This window comes from Myotis brandtii, unplaced genomic scaffold, assembly GCF_000412655.1.
Source record: "Myotis brandtii unplaced genomic scaffold, ASM41265v1 scaffold237, whole genome shotgun sequence".
In the NCBI taxonomy this organism is placed as follows: Eukaryota; Metazoa; Chordata; class Mammalia; order Chiroptera; family Vespertilionidae; genus Myotis; species Myotis brandtii.
This window is the reverse complement of record NW_005358943.1, coordinates 3,925,779-3,943,797: the sequence shown is the minus strand read 5'-3', so window position 1 is coordinate 3,943,797 and position 18,019 is coordinate 3,925,779. Positions and strand designations below refer to the sequence as shown.

The following is an 18,019-nucleotide window of genomic DNA, read 5'->3' as shown; positions in this document are numbered from 1 at the left end:
TTTATTAAAAATAGAAATGATGCAAATTAAAAACCTATTCAGAGATGTTGAACATTTGTTTTAAATAGATTTCAAGATGGCTTTCTTGGACTTGTCCTTCTTGCTGAATTCCCAAATGACAGATGTTTCTTTTTCTAATCAGCGTTTTTTGAGGTATAATAAACCAATTTTAACTTTACAAATGGGTGAGTTTTAGAAAATGCATGTTGTCATATCACTACTATAACCATCATAATATAGGATATTTTCATTATCCTAGGACAGTGGTCAGCAAACTCATTAGTCAACAGAGCCAAATATCAACAGTACAACGATTGAAATTTCTTTTGAGAGCCCAATTTTTTAAACTTAAACTGTATAGGTAGGTACATTGTTATTAACTTAATTAGGGTACTCCTAAGGCTTAGGAAGAGCCACACTCAAGGGGCCAAAGAGCCGCATGTGGCTCTCGAGCTGCAGTTTGCCGACCACGGTCCTAGGAGGTTCCCTTGAGCCACTCCATGGTCTATTGTCATTTGTTATCCTCAGACTCTGGTGACCACTGATCTGCTTTCACTATTGTTTTCTTTTTCTAGAATTTTGTGTGAATGGAAGATTATCATATACAGCATCTTGAGTCTGGCTTACTTTAATTAGCATAATGCTTTGAGAATCATCCAATAGTTTGCCTTTTTCTTGTTTAGTAGTATTTCATGGTGAAAATACACCATAATTTGTTTATTTATTCACTTATTGATAGAGACTTGAGTTGTTGCCAATTTTTTTTACAATTATGAATAAAGCTACTATAAATGTTAGTAGACAGGTCTTTATGTGAACATAGATGTTCATTTATTTGTCTTGGGACATACTTAGGAACAGGATTGCTGAGTGTATGTTAAATATATGTTTAACTTTATAATTATCTCCCAGACTGTTTTACAAAATGACTGTACCATTTTGCATTCCCACTGGCAATGTAGAAATCCTCACTGACCCCTATTGTTAGTCTTTTTGAGTTTAAGCCATTATATTGGTTGTGTACTGGTAATACATTGCGGTTTTAACTTGCATTTCTCTAATATCTAATGAGCATCTTTTCATGTAATTATTTGCAAATTATATATCATTTCTGGTGAATTATCTACTCAAAACTTTAACCCAATATTTTAACCATATTATTTATCTTGTTGTTGAGTTCTATGAGTTTTTTATGCATTCTGTATATACATTCTTGGTGAGATATGTATTTTTCACAAAGTTTTCTTCTAGTCTGGCTTGCTGTTGTGTTTTCTTGGTCTTCTAAAATGACAAATTTTTAACTTTGCTTTTATTTGTGTGTATTGTTTTCTAAGGAATCTATGCCTAACTCAAGGTCACAAAGATTTTCTCCTGTTGTCTAGTTTGGAAGTTTTATAGTTTTGGCTCTCATGTGTAGGTTGATGATCCATTTAGAATTAATATTTGTATATTAATATTTGTAATATTTGTAAATTAAGGGTTGATATTTATTTTGCAGGTGGATATAAAGTTGTTCCAGCATTACTTGTTGAAAATAAATATTCTTTTCCCATTGAATTTTCCTGGTGCTTTTGTCGAAAATCAACCAACCATATAAATGTGGTTCTGCCTCTGGTCTTTCTATTCTCTTTCAGGGATCTAAATGTCTACTCTTACACTAATAACATGCTATCTTTTTAGTGTCGCTTTATAATAAGCACTTAAAAGCAGGTAGTATAATATAAAAATAGAGCCCTATATATGGGAATACAGAATTTGCTAAATGCAGCATTTCAAACCTATGGGGAAAAAGATTTATGCCATTTTTTCCCTCAGAATCTCCCAATAAGTTATTAGCTCAGGACAACTGAATTCATCTTGACCCTGATTAAATTTGACCTAGTGAACTAGCTACTTTTTTTTATTACAGTACTCTCAAGGTGGGCATAGGCTGTTTTAATAAGAAAGCTTGGTTGGTATTATACTTAGAATCCAAAATGTTGTTTTTATTTACAAACTTGTAAGTATTACACTTTACTGAAAAGGAAGATGCTGAATTAAGGTCTTATTCCCTCAGTGTTGTGAGGCACAATATTTAGGAATAAAGCCTTTTGAATCTTAAAAGAAAAGGAAAGCAACTCCAAACAGCAAACATTGGTAGTGGTAATGTGGTGATAACAACCCATCATTATTATTCAAGAACACACAGGTTTCCATCATTAAAATACTATTTTAAAAACCACAACAGTTTATAACCTTCATTTGTGGAAAAGCCTGCGGCATGAGAGGAATAAGTAATTTATATTTGTGCAATCTCATGTTCTTGTGTAATTACCAGTTGGGACTTAAGCCAGCGGTTCTATGCTTTTTAACAGGTCTGGATTTGTATGCATGTGTTGAGGGGAGTTGCTGCTGTTGGTGACTATAAATTTCACCTCCTTAGTGTTTGGTCTAAGATGGCACCGGGATACTTCATTATGTCTCCTTAGGAGTTTGCTCTTAATAGGAACTGGCTGAGCTTCATCCCCAGTAAAGGGAGGAGAGAATGAAATAGACTGTAATTCTAGAAGATGGCAACATTAAAAAAAGCAATTTCACTCTGCTTTCATTTTTCCTACCCTGTCTAAATGGATATTACTGAAAACTAATCACAGCTAAGTCAGCTACTAGGTCCATTAATATATAGTGATGTAAACTTGCAGTTTTATGAATCTTTGCCTTTTTTTTTTACTTCCAAATCCCTTATTTTTTTCTTTCTTTTAATTCCTTCTCTCTGTTATCCCTCCCCCTTTATCCTGAAATATGATATATGTAGCTCTTTCAACTGCTTTCAATTACACTTACCATCACCTTTCATATCTCCATATTTTAGTTTCAAGTTATTCCTTTTGCCTAGAATATTTTCACCCCCCCCGAATAACTTGTATATATTCTTCAAGTTTCAGCTCAGACACAATCAAATGAACTAACTTGTGTCAAGCTACATGTCCAACTTATATATCAATATTTGTTTCATGAATGAAAGCATAACTGAAGCAAGTCTTTATCAATTTTTCTTCTTTCCATGTCTTCATCTTTATAGCTCAAGAACAAGAGTCATATATCAGTCTATTAATATTTTACAAATGTCAGCATGGGCTCCAGGGTCTGACTTTGCCTCTCTGGATTAAATCCTGCCTCTACCCTCTAAATATGCAAACTTGTGGTTCAATATCTTCTTCCTTGCAATTGTAATCATAGTACCATCTCTTGCATAAGATTATTGTGAGGATTTGATGAAATATGCACCTGAGCATTTTAAAAAAATCATATCTATTATTGCGAACTGAAGCTTATTTTTATATCACATTCACTGATTCATTAACTCTACGATTTGAATGTCCTCTCAAGTGTCTATTAAAATTTACAAACATTTCATGTTATCACAAGAAAGACTGTCCTAATGTGAGAGAATGTGAAAATTATGTTTTTTATTATATTCACACAAAATAGTTACACCAAGTTGTCCAAATGCATTTGGTGAATTGAAGCCTCCAATTCTTACACATTTTATACATATATCTATGCATTTATAAATACACACATATGTAAAAGATACATATTTTCTTCTAAAATAAAGTGCCCAAGTCTTGATATATGGGGGCAAAATAAGGAAAAAAGAATCATAAAGTTCTATCAGTTATAGACTGTGCATTTTCACAATAAAAGAACCTGTTTTATACACATTTATTTGGGTATAGTGAACTTTAATCAGCTACTCTTTTCTGAATTCTCCTACATGAATTAATTTATCCAAAATACAGGGTGGGGCAAAAGTAAGTTTATAGTTGTGAGTACACAAAACACAGATTATTCTGGTATTATTATTTATTAATTATTTTCCACATGAACAGCTGTAAACCTACTTTTGTCCCAACCTGAATTAGAAGAAGTCATGTAACCAACGTAATGCATCAGAGGCCAATTTTTCTTACTGTGTCTGGCACAGAGCTTGGCTCCCCAACACAAGGGTATTTCAGCTTTATTCTTAATTTTTCTGCTTTTGGACTGTTGTCTTTCTGCTAAGGTGATAAGCAGAGAGAGAAATGAATCAGATATCTCTAATTCTAAACCCTCTGTTAGCATTCAATAAAGTTAGGGTTTGGTGAAAAGATTCCTAGTGTCTTTACTTCACCCCAGGCTTGTTGAGAAAGTGCGTAGCAGGATCTGAACAGAGGGGTCCTGCTGCCTCTGTTATAATGAACTCTTGTTTGAGTTACAGAATAAGAATTAGGGTGCGATGATCAATAAATAGATCATTGAGAGAACAAATTGAAATGGAATTTTCTATTACACAATGGAAAACCTTGGGAGAACATGTTTGAATTTAAGAACAAAATAAAGGTTCAAGAAAAACAAGATAATATAACATAATTCAGAAAATCCTTGCTTCAAATAGGAACCAGGACACCATTCCATGCTCCAATCTTTCAGCTACTCTTCCTGCGTTTTTACTGTATTTCCTATTGTCTTGAACTTCTAAGGTGATCATTTGTAGACTTTGATGAGAAAAGGAATTTAAAAATACCTTTGAAAAGATTTCAGCCTACTGAAGCAAAGTGATGATGCCTAAAAATAGCTTAACATGAACCCAGCCATTTCAGAATCTCTGGTGATTACATGTCCAAATTGCAAGAAAGTGTACCTTATTCAAGCAGGGAAGGGAGTAATTGTCAGCACTGAAATTGCAGAAAACACTCTATAACTTCTCAACATATAGGAGGCTGGGAACAAGGGGAAGCTCAGATAGTTCCCAGAGTTAGAGTGAGGGCTGGAGTATTTTCTTTTATTTGGGGGGATAAAAAAGGGAAAAGGACAAGAAAGTGTTTCCAATGACCCGACCCACCTCCGCAGGGCCTTCGCGAGAACGGAGCTGCCTAGCTACTGATTTTGGTGAGCATCTTGTTAATGGCTTGCTTGACGTGTGTGGTGGAGCTGCGTCGCCTTGTCTTGCCCTGCACCATCCTCCGGCGACGCACTTCTCGACACAGCTCATAGAATATCTCCGTGATGTTCCCTTCTCCAGTGCAGGCAGAACACTCATAGAAAGCACATGCCAATTCCGTGGCCAGCTTCTCTCCTTCTTCAGTACTGACCTGCCTGGAGTGGTCCAAGTCAGCTTTGTTTCCAACCAAGATGAGAGTCACATTCTTGGGCTTCTTGATCTCATCCAGAATGTTCTTCAGGGGCAGCATTTCCTCAAAACTTCCTCGGTCAGTGATGTCATAGACCAGCACAAAGCCTTCCCCCCATCGCATGTGTCCTTCCCTTTGAATGGTGTCTTCCTGATGGCAAGAAAACACAGCAGTCAGGAGACCTGGAAGTAATCCCCGTGTAGAGATGCTGCTGATGTTAAGAGTGATCCCTTAATGACTATTCTTTCTAGTCAGTGTCATTAAAAGTTCTTGACAAGCTTACCCTCTCAAATTGGTTGAGAATAAAAGCATTCCTTACTCATAGCAAGGTATTTTAGGAAACTAGAACTTTTCTGTCTGCTTAGTCCTTAACTTTCTGCTTTTAACTTTTCTTGCTACATCATTAAATCTTTAATCACAAGAACTATAAAGAAAGTACCATCTTAGTTAAGCACACTGCCTCTTGAGACTTCATCACAATTAAGGAATTAGCAAACAGGTAACAAAGTAGACCTTACCTCACCCCTTAGAGATCAGAATTAGAGGCACAGCTTAGTGAAATAGTTTTGATTTTTTGTTGTTTATTTGTTTTATCTCTATATTCTTCAGATTATGGATAATTAGCCACCAAGGGCAGAAAAAATGAATAATCGTATAGAGAGTCAAACTCAGAGTCTGGGGCTTTTGGCTTTTTTTCTCTCCTATTTCAATTCTCCCAAAAATTATGTAGTACCAATAATGATAGAAACTCATTTGAAGTGATTTTCAAAGGGTGTTTGAAAATGAATGCTCTGAGAACTTCTGTAAAGAAAGATTCCTGTTTAACTTTATCAGAGCATTTCAAAAACACTTTTAAGCATGAAAATCTATTAATATCTTGCAATTCACCCCTCAAAATATGGGTGGGCAATGTGAATGTTATGGTATTTTCTAAACCCCTTGAATTACTGAATAATTTACAAGATGCATACACAGGCTGTTGCAAATACATCGATAGATAAATACTTAGATAATTAAATTAAAATGTCTTTATGAATCACTGGTTAATTATAGGAAAGTATCTTTCAAAGGGTGTGATCACTCCTTCCTAGGAAGGCAGCATGTGTGATTTGAAAATGCATTGCCTTCATGGACTCAGTGACTTCTGCAGGCATGTACTTCCCTGCTGCCTCTTTCTAGAATCAGTTCTGGGTAGAAGGTGAGAACATGTATAGGAAACAGATGGTGATGAGAAATAAAAGTATATAGTTACTTGCAAGAACATTTCTTGGATTAAATACTTTAATGCCAGTCTTCTTGGGGTCATAGGTCACTGATAAGCACCATGAAATCCTTCAGCTTCCTAATTCTCATTCTTAGTGGTCATTCCTATCTTTGGGAACTAAACCTATCTATGAACCCGTTGGTAATCTCAGAACTGACTGACCTCAGAGCAAATTTATATTAAATAAATTGTTATTGTTTAATGATATGGCTCATATTTTCAATAGGATGTGGTGAGGTCTAGAAAGAATATTAAAGGAGAGATTCCTAAGATAAAAGATTCTGAAAAAAGATTCTGAGGTCATATAAATTTAGAATATAATATATACTAAAGTTCTTAATTAGTTAATTTACACATAAGCATAATAAATGCTCTGAGAACTTCTGTAAAGAAAGATTCCTGTTTAACTTTATCAGAACATTTCAAAACACTTTTAAGCATGAAAATCTATTAATATCTTGCAATTTGCCCCTCAAAATATGGGTGGGCAATGTGAATGTTATGGTATTTTCCAAACCCCTTGAATTACTGAGTAATTTACATAAGGATGCATACAAAGGCTGTTGCAAATACATTGATATAGAATTACTTAGATAATTAAATTAAAATGTCTTTATGAATAACTGGTTAATTATAGGAAAGTATCTTTTGTTCATATTATGCACATCTCATTTGAACCAAAAAATATTTTAGCTGAACCGCTTATTCACCTGACCAGCAGTATCTAGTATCTCCATGGTGACAACTTCATCATCGATGGTTGCTTGGTGTCGGTAGGTTGATTCTGAGGGAATGAGCAAAAAAGAAGAAGATAAAAAGGTAAATAAGATCATGGTTTGATTTGATCCTTAAAATTACAAATTTGTTACAGGAGTATGCCTGTTTTGTGGTATAAGGGAATGTGCACAGCAGGATGGAAAGAATGACTGCAAGAATGTGCCATCTTCATATCCTTAGAGTTCCCGGAAGTAACAGGTAACAGACTTTCAGGATATGGCACATGAGAGTCTCTTTGCTTCTTGCTCATTTTAATTTCCTATGAGGCCAGCTTCCTGATGCTCGCTTCCTTCTACAATGAGGTCTCCACATCTTAAATGAGAAAGTTATTCCTACAGAATGCATTCTACCTTGATATTAAAAAATCCAATTTTTGGAAATCACTGTTTGTTACTGTTCCGGACAAGATGACATATAAGCAGGAGCTTCCAATTTCTTTCTAGACCTCAACCCTAGATATGTAATAGGCATTAGAAGAAGGTGATGGTTATCCATGTAAAAATGATCATGTAAAACTATGAGAAACCCTTGTGGCAGTAGAAGGTGAATGGGCCCTGATGTTTGGGGAATTGGTGAGAAAAGTAGAGGAGGGCTAGGCAGTATGGAGGGGAGATGGAACAAAGCAGAGTTCTCTTGCTCTTGTTGCCTCTTCAGGGTAGAAAAACAATGGCAGCTCAGCACCAGGCAGGGGTGGAGAACATCCAGCCTGCGGGCTGTATAAGGCCCGACAAATCATTTGCTCTGGCCCTGCCAAGGCATTAGGGGTGAGTTAATTAAATGTTTGACCAAATATAGCAGGCTAATTTTTAAGTTGATAATTTTGTATGGCCCACAAATGATGTTATAAATATCCAAATGGCCCTTGTCAGAAAAAGGTTCCCCACCCCTGATAAAATGGTCCCCAAGCTCTATTGGGGTGAGAAGTTAGCAGGTGTAAGAGTTTTTGGTGGCTCTGAATGTGCCCCTTAGCACATGAAATGGAAACCAGAGGTTAAAATAAATACCAATTAGTGTTGCTCTATATGAAAATCCAAGAAGATATGAGAAAAGAAGTAAAAGAGAAAACAGTAGGAAAAAAGTTAGATAAAGATAGCAAAAACCAAAGCACGGTGCTTGAAAAAATTTTTTTTTAAAAAAGAGGTAGGCAGGGAGGTAAAAATCTGGCAATGCTATCTAGTAAATTAAGAGAGAGGGTACAATCATACAAAAATTTAACACAAAAAGAGGAAATAGCTACATAGTTTGATGAAATAAAATAATATTAGGAACTGTATAACAACTGATTTCAAACCCTAATAAATTCTGGGAGAAGACAATGCATAGATTAGAACAATGAGAAATAGAATAGTTAACTAATTATAGCCAGTAACTACACTTAAATGCTAATTGTAGATTTCTCCTAATCATAAAAAAACAATTGCATACAATTGGCTTTACAGGAGATTTCCATTAAACATTAAACACATTGTTCTAGAAAGTATAAAAAGGTCAGCTACCCAATTCCTTTTATAGGGCATTATGTTGATTCTCATAAGAAGTATTACAAGAGAAATAAGGGGGAAAAAGAAATTGTAGGCTCATAGATTTAAAAAATCCTAAATCAAACATTATTCAATTGAATCCAACAGTTGTAATAAGAAAAGTACATCATGATCAGGTAGAGTTTATTTCAGGACTGAAAAGACTGTTTAAAATCTATCGATGCAATTTAACACATTAAGGGACTAAAGGGGGAAAAAATCACATGATTACCTCTATAGGTAGATCTAGAGCAAGATAAAATCTACATAAATTTAAAATGTATGCATATACAAAAATACATTTTTTCAAAACTATATATATATATATATATATAAGCGTGCACATACTGCTTACCATTTGAACAAGAATTGTTCTAAATGCTTTACTCATATTAACTCACTTAATTCTCGCAAGTATCTCATGAAGTATGTGTTACCATTAGCTCCATTTTACATGAGGAAACATTTAGGCACAGCAGCACTAAATAACTTGCTACAGGTCACACAGTGGCAAGAGGTAAGTGGATTGGAACCCAGGAAGACTGGCTTTGGAAATTTCAGCTTTTAACCACTATGCTAAGTTTCAACCATGTTGGATTATATACCTGTGGGAAAGAGGAGGGCAATGGTGTCAGAATAGGGGACGTGGGAAAAGTTAAATGAAATAAAGGCCTCACACCTATCTGACAGGGTACAAGGACCAGAACAGAATGACTAACTTAAGTATTAATTTAATTAGCTCAATTATTTGCATCTAACCTACTCAAATCACTAACCAATCAGCAAACCAAATCAATCTAGAAGTTTCTTTCCCATCAGGGTAGCTGGTAAGCCAGTGCTTTTAGTTTTTTCCCCTATTTACCTCATGTTCCTGACTTTCACTTCTTCATCTCATCAAATATTTTATAGTTCTTTTTTGGCCACGGTTTTACGTTACTTTGCTGTAAATCTACTCAAAATACAAACTACAAGAAGGAGACTTAACCCAGGAGCATAACTGCCACCAGCCCTGGACAATGGTTACTGTCCTGGGCACGGCACATTGTTCTCATTCTCCTAGTCAAATCACTAACCAATCAGCAAACCAAATAAACCTAGAAGTTTCTTTCCCATCAGGGTAGCTGGTAAGCCAGTGCTTTTAGTTTTTTCCCCTATTTACCTCATGTTCCTGACTTTCACTTCTTCATCTCATCAAATATTTTATAGTTCTTTTTTGGCCACGGTTTTACGTTACTTTGCTGTAAATCTACTCAAAATACAAACTACAAGAAGGAGACTTAACCCAGTAGCATAACTGCCACCAGCCCTGGACAATGATTACTGTCCTGGGCACGGCACATTGCTGATGTCTTTTCTGAGAATTAAAATTTAAAGATGAGATTATAATCAATATAGTTTAATAAATATTGTTTTCATTCTCCTGAAATATGCAATCCATAGGTGGTAAGTCCGATTCTCAATTCTAGGCCATTCCACCCCCTTACTCTTTTAAGTTAAAGGGAAGATTGTCGTTTTGCGTGATTTAATGCCCTAAAATACCATTTACAGCGACTCATCGCTAAGTGTCCTCTCACTCATTCCCTTCTTCATCCCCAGAGTCCCAGCTTGGGGCCGAGAGGCCCCGAGAGCAGCGCGGGCGCTGGGGTCCACGCCCCGTGTCTCCTCCGAGGTTCTGGGAGACCTCCGTGCTGCCTCCCCTCTTTAAGGGGCTGGCATCAGCCCAGCCCGGGAGCCTGGAAAACGGAGTCTGGGCTCTCTTCCATCTCTTTGCACCAAAAGTCTGACAGACAGGGACATTTTTCTCTGTTGCTTCCATGATAAATAGGATATGAATTTCAACCACAGAAGACCGCAGTGGGGGAAATAGAACATAATGGAAACTGTATGAAGTTGCGTGATTCTTTGGCTGTTAGTGAACCGAAACGAAAACGATGAAATGCAGGAAATGAGGGAATGTCTGCCACCGACATAGCCACAGCCGCGGGTGGCAGCAGTCATTTCATCTAAGCCGAGTGCTGGTTTCATGCCATTTTGAGCATTTTTTTCCATTGAGTCTCTTCTCTCCTTCGGCACCCCTGACTACAAGTTAAACAGTGGAAGTGCCACCCAGAGAGGCAAAAGGCTGTACCATGTGCTAGTTTTTCTAAAGATAATTCTAAAAAAAATGTATTAGGTACTTTTTGAAACTAATCTCTGCTATTTATTTTATTAAAACATTTTTATTGATTTTAGAGGGAAGAGTTAGAAACATCAATGAGAGAGAAACATTGATCAGCTGCCTCCTGCTCGCCCCCTACTGGGAATTGAGCCCATAACCCCGGGCATGTGCCCTGACCAGGAATCCAACTGTGACCTCCTGGTGCATGGATCAACGCTCAGACACTGAGACACACCAGCTGGGCTCCACTATTCATTTTAGAATATTAAAGAAAATGTGTATGTGTTTGAAGGGTAGAAATACTTTTCATTTTTCTCATACTGACAGAAAATGACATTTTCAGTCTTTTTTATGAAGTGTAGGGGGATGATTATCTAAGAGATATTTCTAAATGAACCAAAATGTTGTGTAATTGTAAAACCAATATTAGTACGAATATGGAATTAGGCATATTAAAAATTATGTCTGGATTGCACTGTATATGAGAGATACATGGCTTAAAGTGTACATTCAGTAAATAGAAGTATATTTTTATAAATAGAAGTATATTTTGTATACTCTAAGAGAAACTGATGATCAAAGAGGTCTTGTATGGTTGATCCTTTCACTAATTTAGCTTTTGTAGTAAATTTTAACATATTAATATGGACAATTGGCCAATACAGTAACAGCAGCAATTAGTAACATTGATTTGTGTTAGAGTTGAAATTGTACTGACTTGAGTTCTATTACTGGTCTAACCACAAACTAGTCACATAATTGTGGATAAATTTACTTGGTTGGACACTTATTCTTATTTGTCCAATGCTGATCTCGAAGTTCCTTTCTGTGCCAGTATTAAAGAACTATTGAATAGTTCTTTGCGTTGGTTAAGTACTTCTGCTTTAATCTTCGGTGGAGAGACTTGTTCTAGGTGTGTCCCTCTCTTTGTACGAGCCTTTCTAAGCAGTAATGCAGGCAGGAAGAACCAACCACAAAATAATATCATCACTGAGTTCAGTATGTCTCCCAATTCCTACCCTCATTCTTGTCTGAGTCTTTACTAACCAGATAGACACCATGATCTATTCAAACACAGAGCCGGGTGCCTCTATGGGGCAGAAGTAGTGGTCAGTGCTGAAAGGCAATCTCTCTTAATGCCCCCAACACACCACACACACACACACACACACACGCACGCACGCACGCACACACACACACACACACACACACTTGCACACGATCTAAACTTTTGTCTGTGTTCTCTGACATGTTCAGTATTTTCTGAGGGTAATCTGACTCTTGGAGATTCAATTCTCTCCTGGGATCTATTCAGAACATGGATCCTATTGTTTTGCAACCAGAACATTGCTGCTACCACCATCAAGAAGTCTTCCTGATTAGGTGGTCTAATTTCCAAATCTCACAGGCTGCAGTGGTGATTTTTCAAATGCTGTGCTTGACCAGCTCTGGCCTCTGACAAAGATTTCACTGACCCACAATGAAATGAGAAAAATTTAGGGGAATTTATAATTGTTCAATGTAAATAAATGATTGAATATTTTTCTTAGATTATTATATCCTTCAAAACTCCTGAATGCTAAAAATATTTCTTCTTTATGGAATGCAAGTGTCTATTAAGGGAACAAGTTTAGTTCTTCCTTATCCTCTGCCCCTTGCTTACACCCCTAATCATAATTCCTACAATATTCCCTCTCCATTAAAAAACAAACAGGAGGGAGAGGAAGGAAGAGATTAACCAAAGAACTTATATGCATATATGTATAACTCATGGACATAGACAATAGGGTGGTGAAGGCCTGGGGCAGGGTGGGAATCAGGTGGTGGGGGGAAGGGAAAAAAGAAGGGAGGGACATCTGCAGTACGCTCAACAATGAAAATATTAAAAAAACACACAAACAAACAAATGCCAAAACAAAAACATTGTATCCTGACATCTAAAAGTTGGGAATCACTTGCTATTATAGTAGCAAACATTTCCTTCATAGAATTATTTCAGAGTAGTAAATATTCCATTTTTTATTAGTATGTTGTATGGTGTTTATGCCCTTCAGCTTCTCATGAAACAATAATTCTGTTACAGATTGAAAAAAAAACTGTTCCATATTTTTAAGGAAGGCACTGAATTCAGAATTTAAGACTACTCATGAAACAATAATTCTGTTACAGATTGAAAAAAAACTTCCTTTTTAAGGAAGACACTGAATTCAGAATTTAAGACTATTTTTTTTTTTGCAAATACCCCACTTTGCTCTTTAAATTTTTATTATCCAATTACAGTTGCTATTCGATTTTATTTTATATTAGTTTCAGGTGTACAGCATAGTGGTTAGACAATTATTTAATTTACAAAGTGATCCCCCTGATAATTCAAGTACCCACCTTTGCTTTTTAATGTAGCCTTCTCTATTGGTGGTGAGTTTGAAAAACTCTATGACAGTATGAAGTTTAGTTCCGGAAATGCTGACAGCTCTTGGGTCAAATGGATTGGGAACTCCTCGAGGCTAGAACATTCGTGACTTCTCACACGTGCGCACACACAGACACACACCACTTTCCAGCATGAGTCCATGAAAGCCTCACCTGGGAGTGAGTCATACAGCAGATATTCCTGAAGTCTGATCAACGCTCTTGTTGCTTAGCAGCTGCAACCCTTTCAGAGCAGTACCGTACAAGGTCACTCGAAACAGTTTCATTATTCTAGTGAGGAAGCCTGCACCACCGATAACTGATGCAGGCAGAATTCTGTCTACAACAATTGTTTCTCAGAATTAATAAAACAAAAACAAAAGGAAAATTGGTTCACCTAAGGTATTAACAAGAGTAATGACTGGAACATATTCAGAGAGAGTTCAAAATTCTTATGAGATCATTTTTATAAGCTTCATCTTTTGTTGAGATGTACTGGTATAACTAAATGAAATTAGTATTTTTCTACTGAACTTCCATAAATCATTAAGAGTCTCAGGAACTTTGTAAAGCTTATATAAGTAATAAAAATTAAGAAGAGAGTAAGTACTTACTTAGGTGGAACAAACAACAGAAACGAATGGTTTTTTTAAAAAACCAAATGCATTTTTAAATCCAACTACATCATTTTAAAATTAGGTTATGGCTATATTAAAAACATATTAAAATTATTGATGTTTAAAAACAATTTATCTAAAAGGAAAAACAGAGAAGTAAAGATCCCTTAGGTTAAAAAATTGACTATCATAAAGATGTTAATCTTCTCAAAGTAATTTATAGTTTTGATGCCCTTCCAATAAAAATTATGTCATATTATGACAGAGTTTTAAAAATTGACCTGGAAAAATAAACTGGAAATAGCAGCCAAGATAATATTGTAAAATAGAAAAGAAGGAAGACTTTCTCTACTCGGGTATTGTGTTCTAAAGAGCACATAATCATCAAGAGTGTGGTACTTGTGTAGGATGTGAAAAGCAAATTTAGAACTAGTTCCTGATGTAAATGACCCATTATACCTGTAAATGATCCAGTATACCTGGGTTCAACCAACTGTGCATCAGAAATACTTGAAAATAAAAGGTTATATGTTGCTAACATGTACTATGTCGTCGCTGTACTGAACATATACCAATATTTTTCTTGTCATTATTCCCTAAACAATACAGTGTTAACAACTGTATTAGTATTATAAGTAATCTAAAGATAAAGTATATGGGAGGATGTGTAGCTTATATGCTAATCCTATGTAACTTTACATAAGAGATTCCAAAGACAACTGATTGCATAAAAAGCAGCATTAGAAGTAGAGGGGAAAGGTGGAGTATTTAATAAGTAATAGGGTAATAATTGATAAACTATTTGAAAAAATTGTTAGGCTTTCAGCTTATACTTCTCACTAAAGTAAGTTCCAGATAGATTAAAACGTTAAAATGAAATAAACAATAAAATCATTCTATCCCCTTACCTGTTCAATTTCCCTTCTGAGTACAGTGGGGCCTTAACTTACGAGTTTAATTGGTTCCTTGACGGAGCTCGTAACTCAAATTACTCGTATGTCAAATCAACAGTGAACAAGTGAGACACATGATGCTGGGCTGATGTTGTGGCATTCACTGTGACGTTCCCTGCGCCAACTAGCGGTGGGGTATCTGAAGCTGGCTTGTAACCCGAATTTTAGCTTGCAACTCAAAGCAAAAAATCGGCTAAGAGATGGCGGCTCATATCTCGAAAAACTCGTTAGTCGGGACACTGGTAAGTCAAGGCCCCACTGTACTTAACACAATTGATACATTTAGTTGGCTATTGACTCTTCTTTCTTTACTAGTCAATGAGCTCAAAAGAGCCAAAGCTCTCTCTTTCTGCCTATTGATTTATCCTCAGCACCTAGAATAATCTGACACATAGGAGCCTTTAACAAACATTTGTGAATGGATGAGTAAAGCAATGAAAGGAGGCACAGGGGGAGAAAAAGTTCCCTTTTAAACTGAACATAGGTGACAACTGCAACAACAGTGACAGCAACAAAAACACCCAGGAATCCTCTCTGCCCATTTCACCATCTGAGCCAGGCTAGCTCGGCCTGGGAGTGAAATACTATATGCCTTTCTCTCTTCCTCTGGGTTTCAGTAGGAATCCTCTCTGCCCATTTCACCATCTGAGCCAGGCCAGTTCAGCCTGGGACACGGGCCTGGGAGTGAAATACTGTATGCCTTTCCCTCTTCCTCTGGGTTTCAGCGTTGGTGCCCTTTAGGAAACCAACTAGGGCATGACAAACAAAAGCTCAAAGGCTTCATTCAGAGTAAAATCTCAAGCTTAACTTAGAGCCCCTCGATTTTCAGCATTATTTATAAGATAACTAAATATATTTCTAATAAATACTCTGTTTTGAAAAATACATGTGATAAATACTTAAAGCATCGACATTATTGCTATTTTCAAGATACATATACCTCTCCCTTCCTCTCTGTAAAAAGTAAATAAAATATACTTTAAAAAAAAGCATCGACATTATTGCTATTTTCAAGATACATATGTCAATTTTTGCTTCTTCTTTTGTATTTTTAAAATAGGCTCAAAGCAGTTTCATTGGGGTAAGAGAGGAAGGAACACAATTTATTTATACATTTTCCCAAAATCAGTATTCATAAAGGAAGGAACACAATTTATTTATACATTTTCCTAAAATCAGTATTCATAAGCTTTATTTTACTGTTACACTCTCCTTAACATGCCATTCTATCCCACATCAAAGTAGCCATGTCCACTGTATCCTCTGTCTGCCATTGGAACGATGCTATGTTTCCTAATGAAAGAGCATCATTTGTACCTACTTCCTTCTTGTCTCTGATTTGACCTGATTTTTTCCTCTGAGCATTAAAATCCTGCAGGGTTCTAAGCACAAACAGCATGCAACATGCATCTAGCGTCTTAGAGGAAGTCTCCGCATGATTCAATAAAGCACTTCTAAGACATCTGCAAGGTGCTTAAAAATGTTGCAACAGAAAATGCCATTCTCTCTTTAGGGTCATAAATTTGATTGGAGAGTAGGAGGAAAGAAAACTTGACCTACCGAGGGTGGGATCGTATTCCCAGATGAACCGCTTGGTCAGGAATCGCACTACAAGAGCTGTGGGAAAAAAGAGCAACATATCAAACATATTTGTTAATTTTCTTATAGTTTTTATCCTTACAAGGAAAGAGAAATAGCCCATCAAATTATATGTGTTTTGTATTTCCTTGGAATATAAACCCAATACATTTATTTACGTTTACTCAAGTTCTTTTTCAATTTTATACTGTGGCTTAAAAACTGGTGTACTGTTTTACTGGGTTTATTATGGATTAATCAACACTTAGATTTGTTACTTTAGCCACAGGATTAAAAACAAACAAATAAAAAAATCACAATGTGAAAATGCTCACATGTAAAATTTTTAGCCAAACAATGAATTCAGACATGAGCATCGCAATACAGGTGTCTAAGCTTTGACTATTGATAACGATTGATACAGGTGAGTTTTAAGTGTGATATAATTGTTCCTGTAATGAGAAGACCATTAGCTAGTTATTTGTATTATAAAAATATTCCAGATTAAGTATTTTATTAGTGACTCATTAAAGTTCATCAAAAGCAATGCTGCTGAAATACTAGAGTCAGGGCAAGGATCTGGCACTGTGCTAGGCACTTCACTTGCGTAATCTCCTCAACCCTCACTTCATCCCTAGGAGGCAGGTACTGGGATTGGTCCCATTTTTCATATAAGAAAACTGAGATCCTGAGAGTTTACTAATTTAATTGAGCTCACCTAGCTAGTTAGTGGCTGAGTCCGGTTTTTCACCCAAGAAGTCTCTTTTCAAGCCTGTAATTTGTCCATTATGCTAAAGGGAATTTAAGGCCTAGCCCTAGGCCAGTGGTCGGCAACCCGTGGCTCGCGAGCCACATGCGGCTCTTTGGCCCCTTGAATGTGGCTCTTCCACAAAATACCACAGTGGTTTTTAAGAAATTTTTTAGAGGGCAGTGTCATAGACCCTACAAAAATGCAATAAAAACTTTGGACTCTTTCTCTGGAAAAATATACACACGGTTTGGTACATAATGTCGGCAGCTCATGAGCTCTCTGAAGACGGTGGGTCTTCCTGAGATCTCATTGACACAACTAAAGAATCAATGTCTGTCATATTTTATACTTTAAAATATATTTATTATTTGGGTATTTTTATTTTTATGGAAATGACCTGTGTATAGTAGTCTAAAGATACTCCACAAAGAAACATGACTAGTTCATTGAAAGTTACTGTCAGTCTTTTCTTTATCTACTAGAGGCCCAGTTGCATGAAATTCGTGCACTCAGGGGGGTTCCCTCAGCCAGGCCTGCACACTCTCACAGTTTGGGAGCCCTCAAGGGATGTCTGACTGCTGGCTTAGGCCCGCTCCCCATGGAAGTGGGGGAGGCTCCCACCACCGCTGCTGCACTTGCCAGTCATGAGCCTGGCTTCTGCCTGAGCAGTGCTCCCTCTGTGGGAATGCACTGACCACCAGGGGAAAGCTCCTGCATTGAGAGTCTGCCCCCTGGTGGTCAGTGTGTGTCATAGTGACTGGTCGTTTTGCCTTGGGCCAAAACAGGCTCTCTGACATCCCCCAAGAAGTCCCAGATTGTGAGAGGGCATAGGCCAGGCT

At 36.7% G+C, this 18,019-nt stretch overlaps 1 protein-coding gene across 2 annotated transcripts in view; it reads right to left on the bottom strand.

Moving 5' to 3' along the window:
* Positions 1 to 3,424: 3,424 nt before the first annotated feature.
* Positions 3,425 to 18,019, bottom strand: part of RERG (RAS-like, estrogen-regulated, growth inhibitor) — a 103,921-nt gene continuing 89,326 nt past the window's right edge. For both annotated transcript variants that reach the window (XM_005866780.2, XM_005866779.2), the window contains 3 exons: positions 16,412 to 16,468; positions 7,128 to 7,201; positions 3,425 to 5,303 (listed from right to left, as the gene is read on the bottom strand). In XM_005866780.2, coding sequence (XP_005866842.1) covers positions 4,896 to 5,303; positions 7,128 to 7,201; positions 16,412 to 16,468 — 539 coding nt within the window. In that variant the 3' untranslated portion in view covers positions 3,425 to 4,895. The remainder of the gene's footprint in view (positions 5,304 to 7,127; positions 7,202 to 16,411; positions 16,469 to 18,019) is intronic.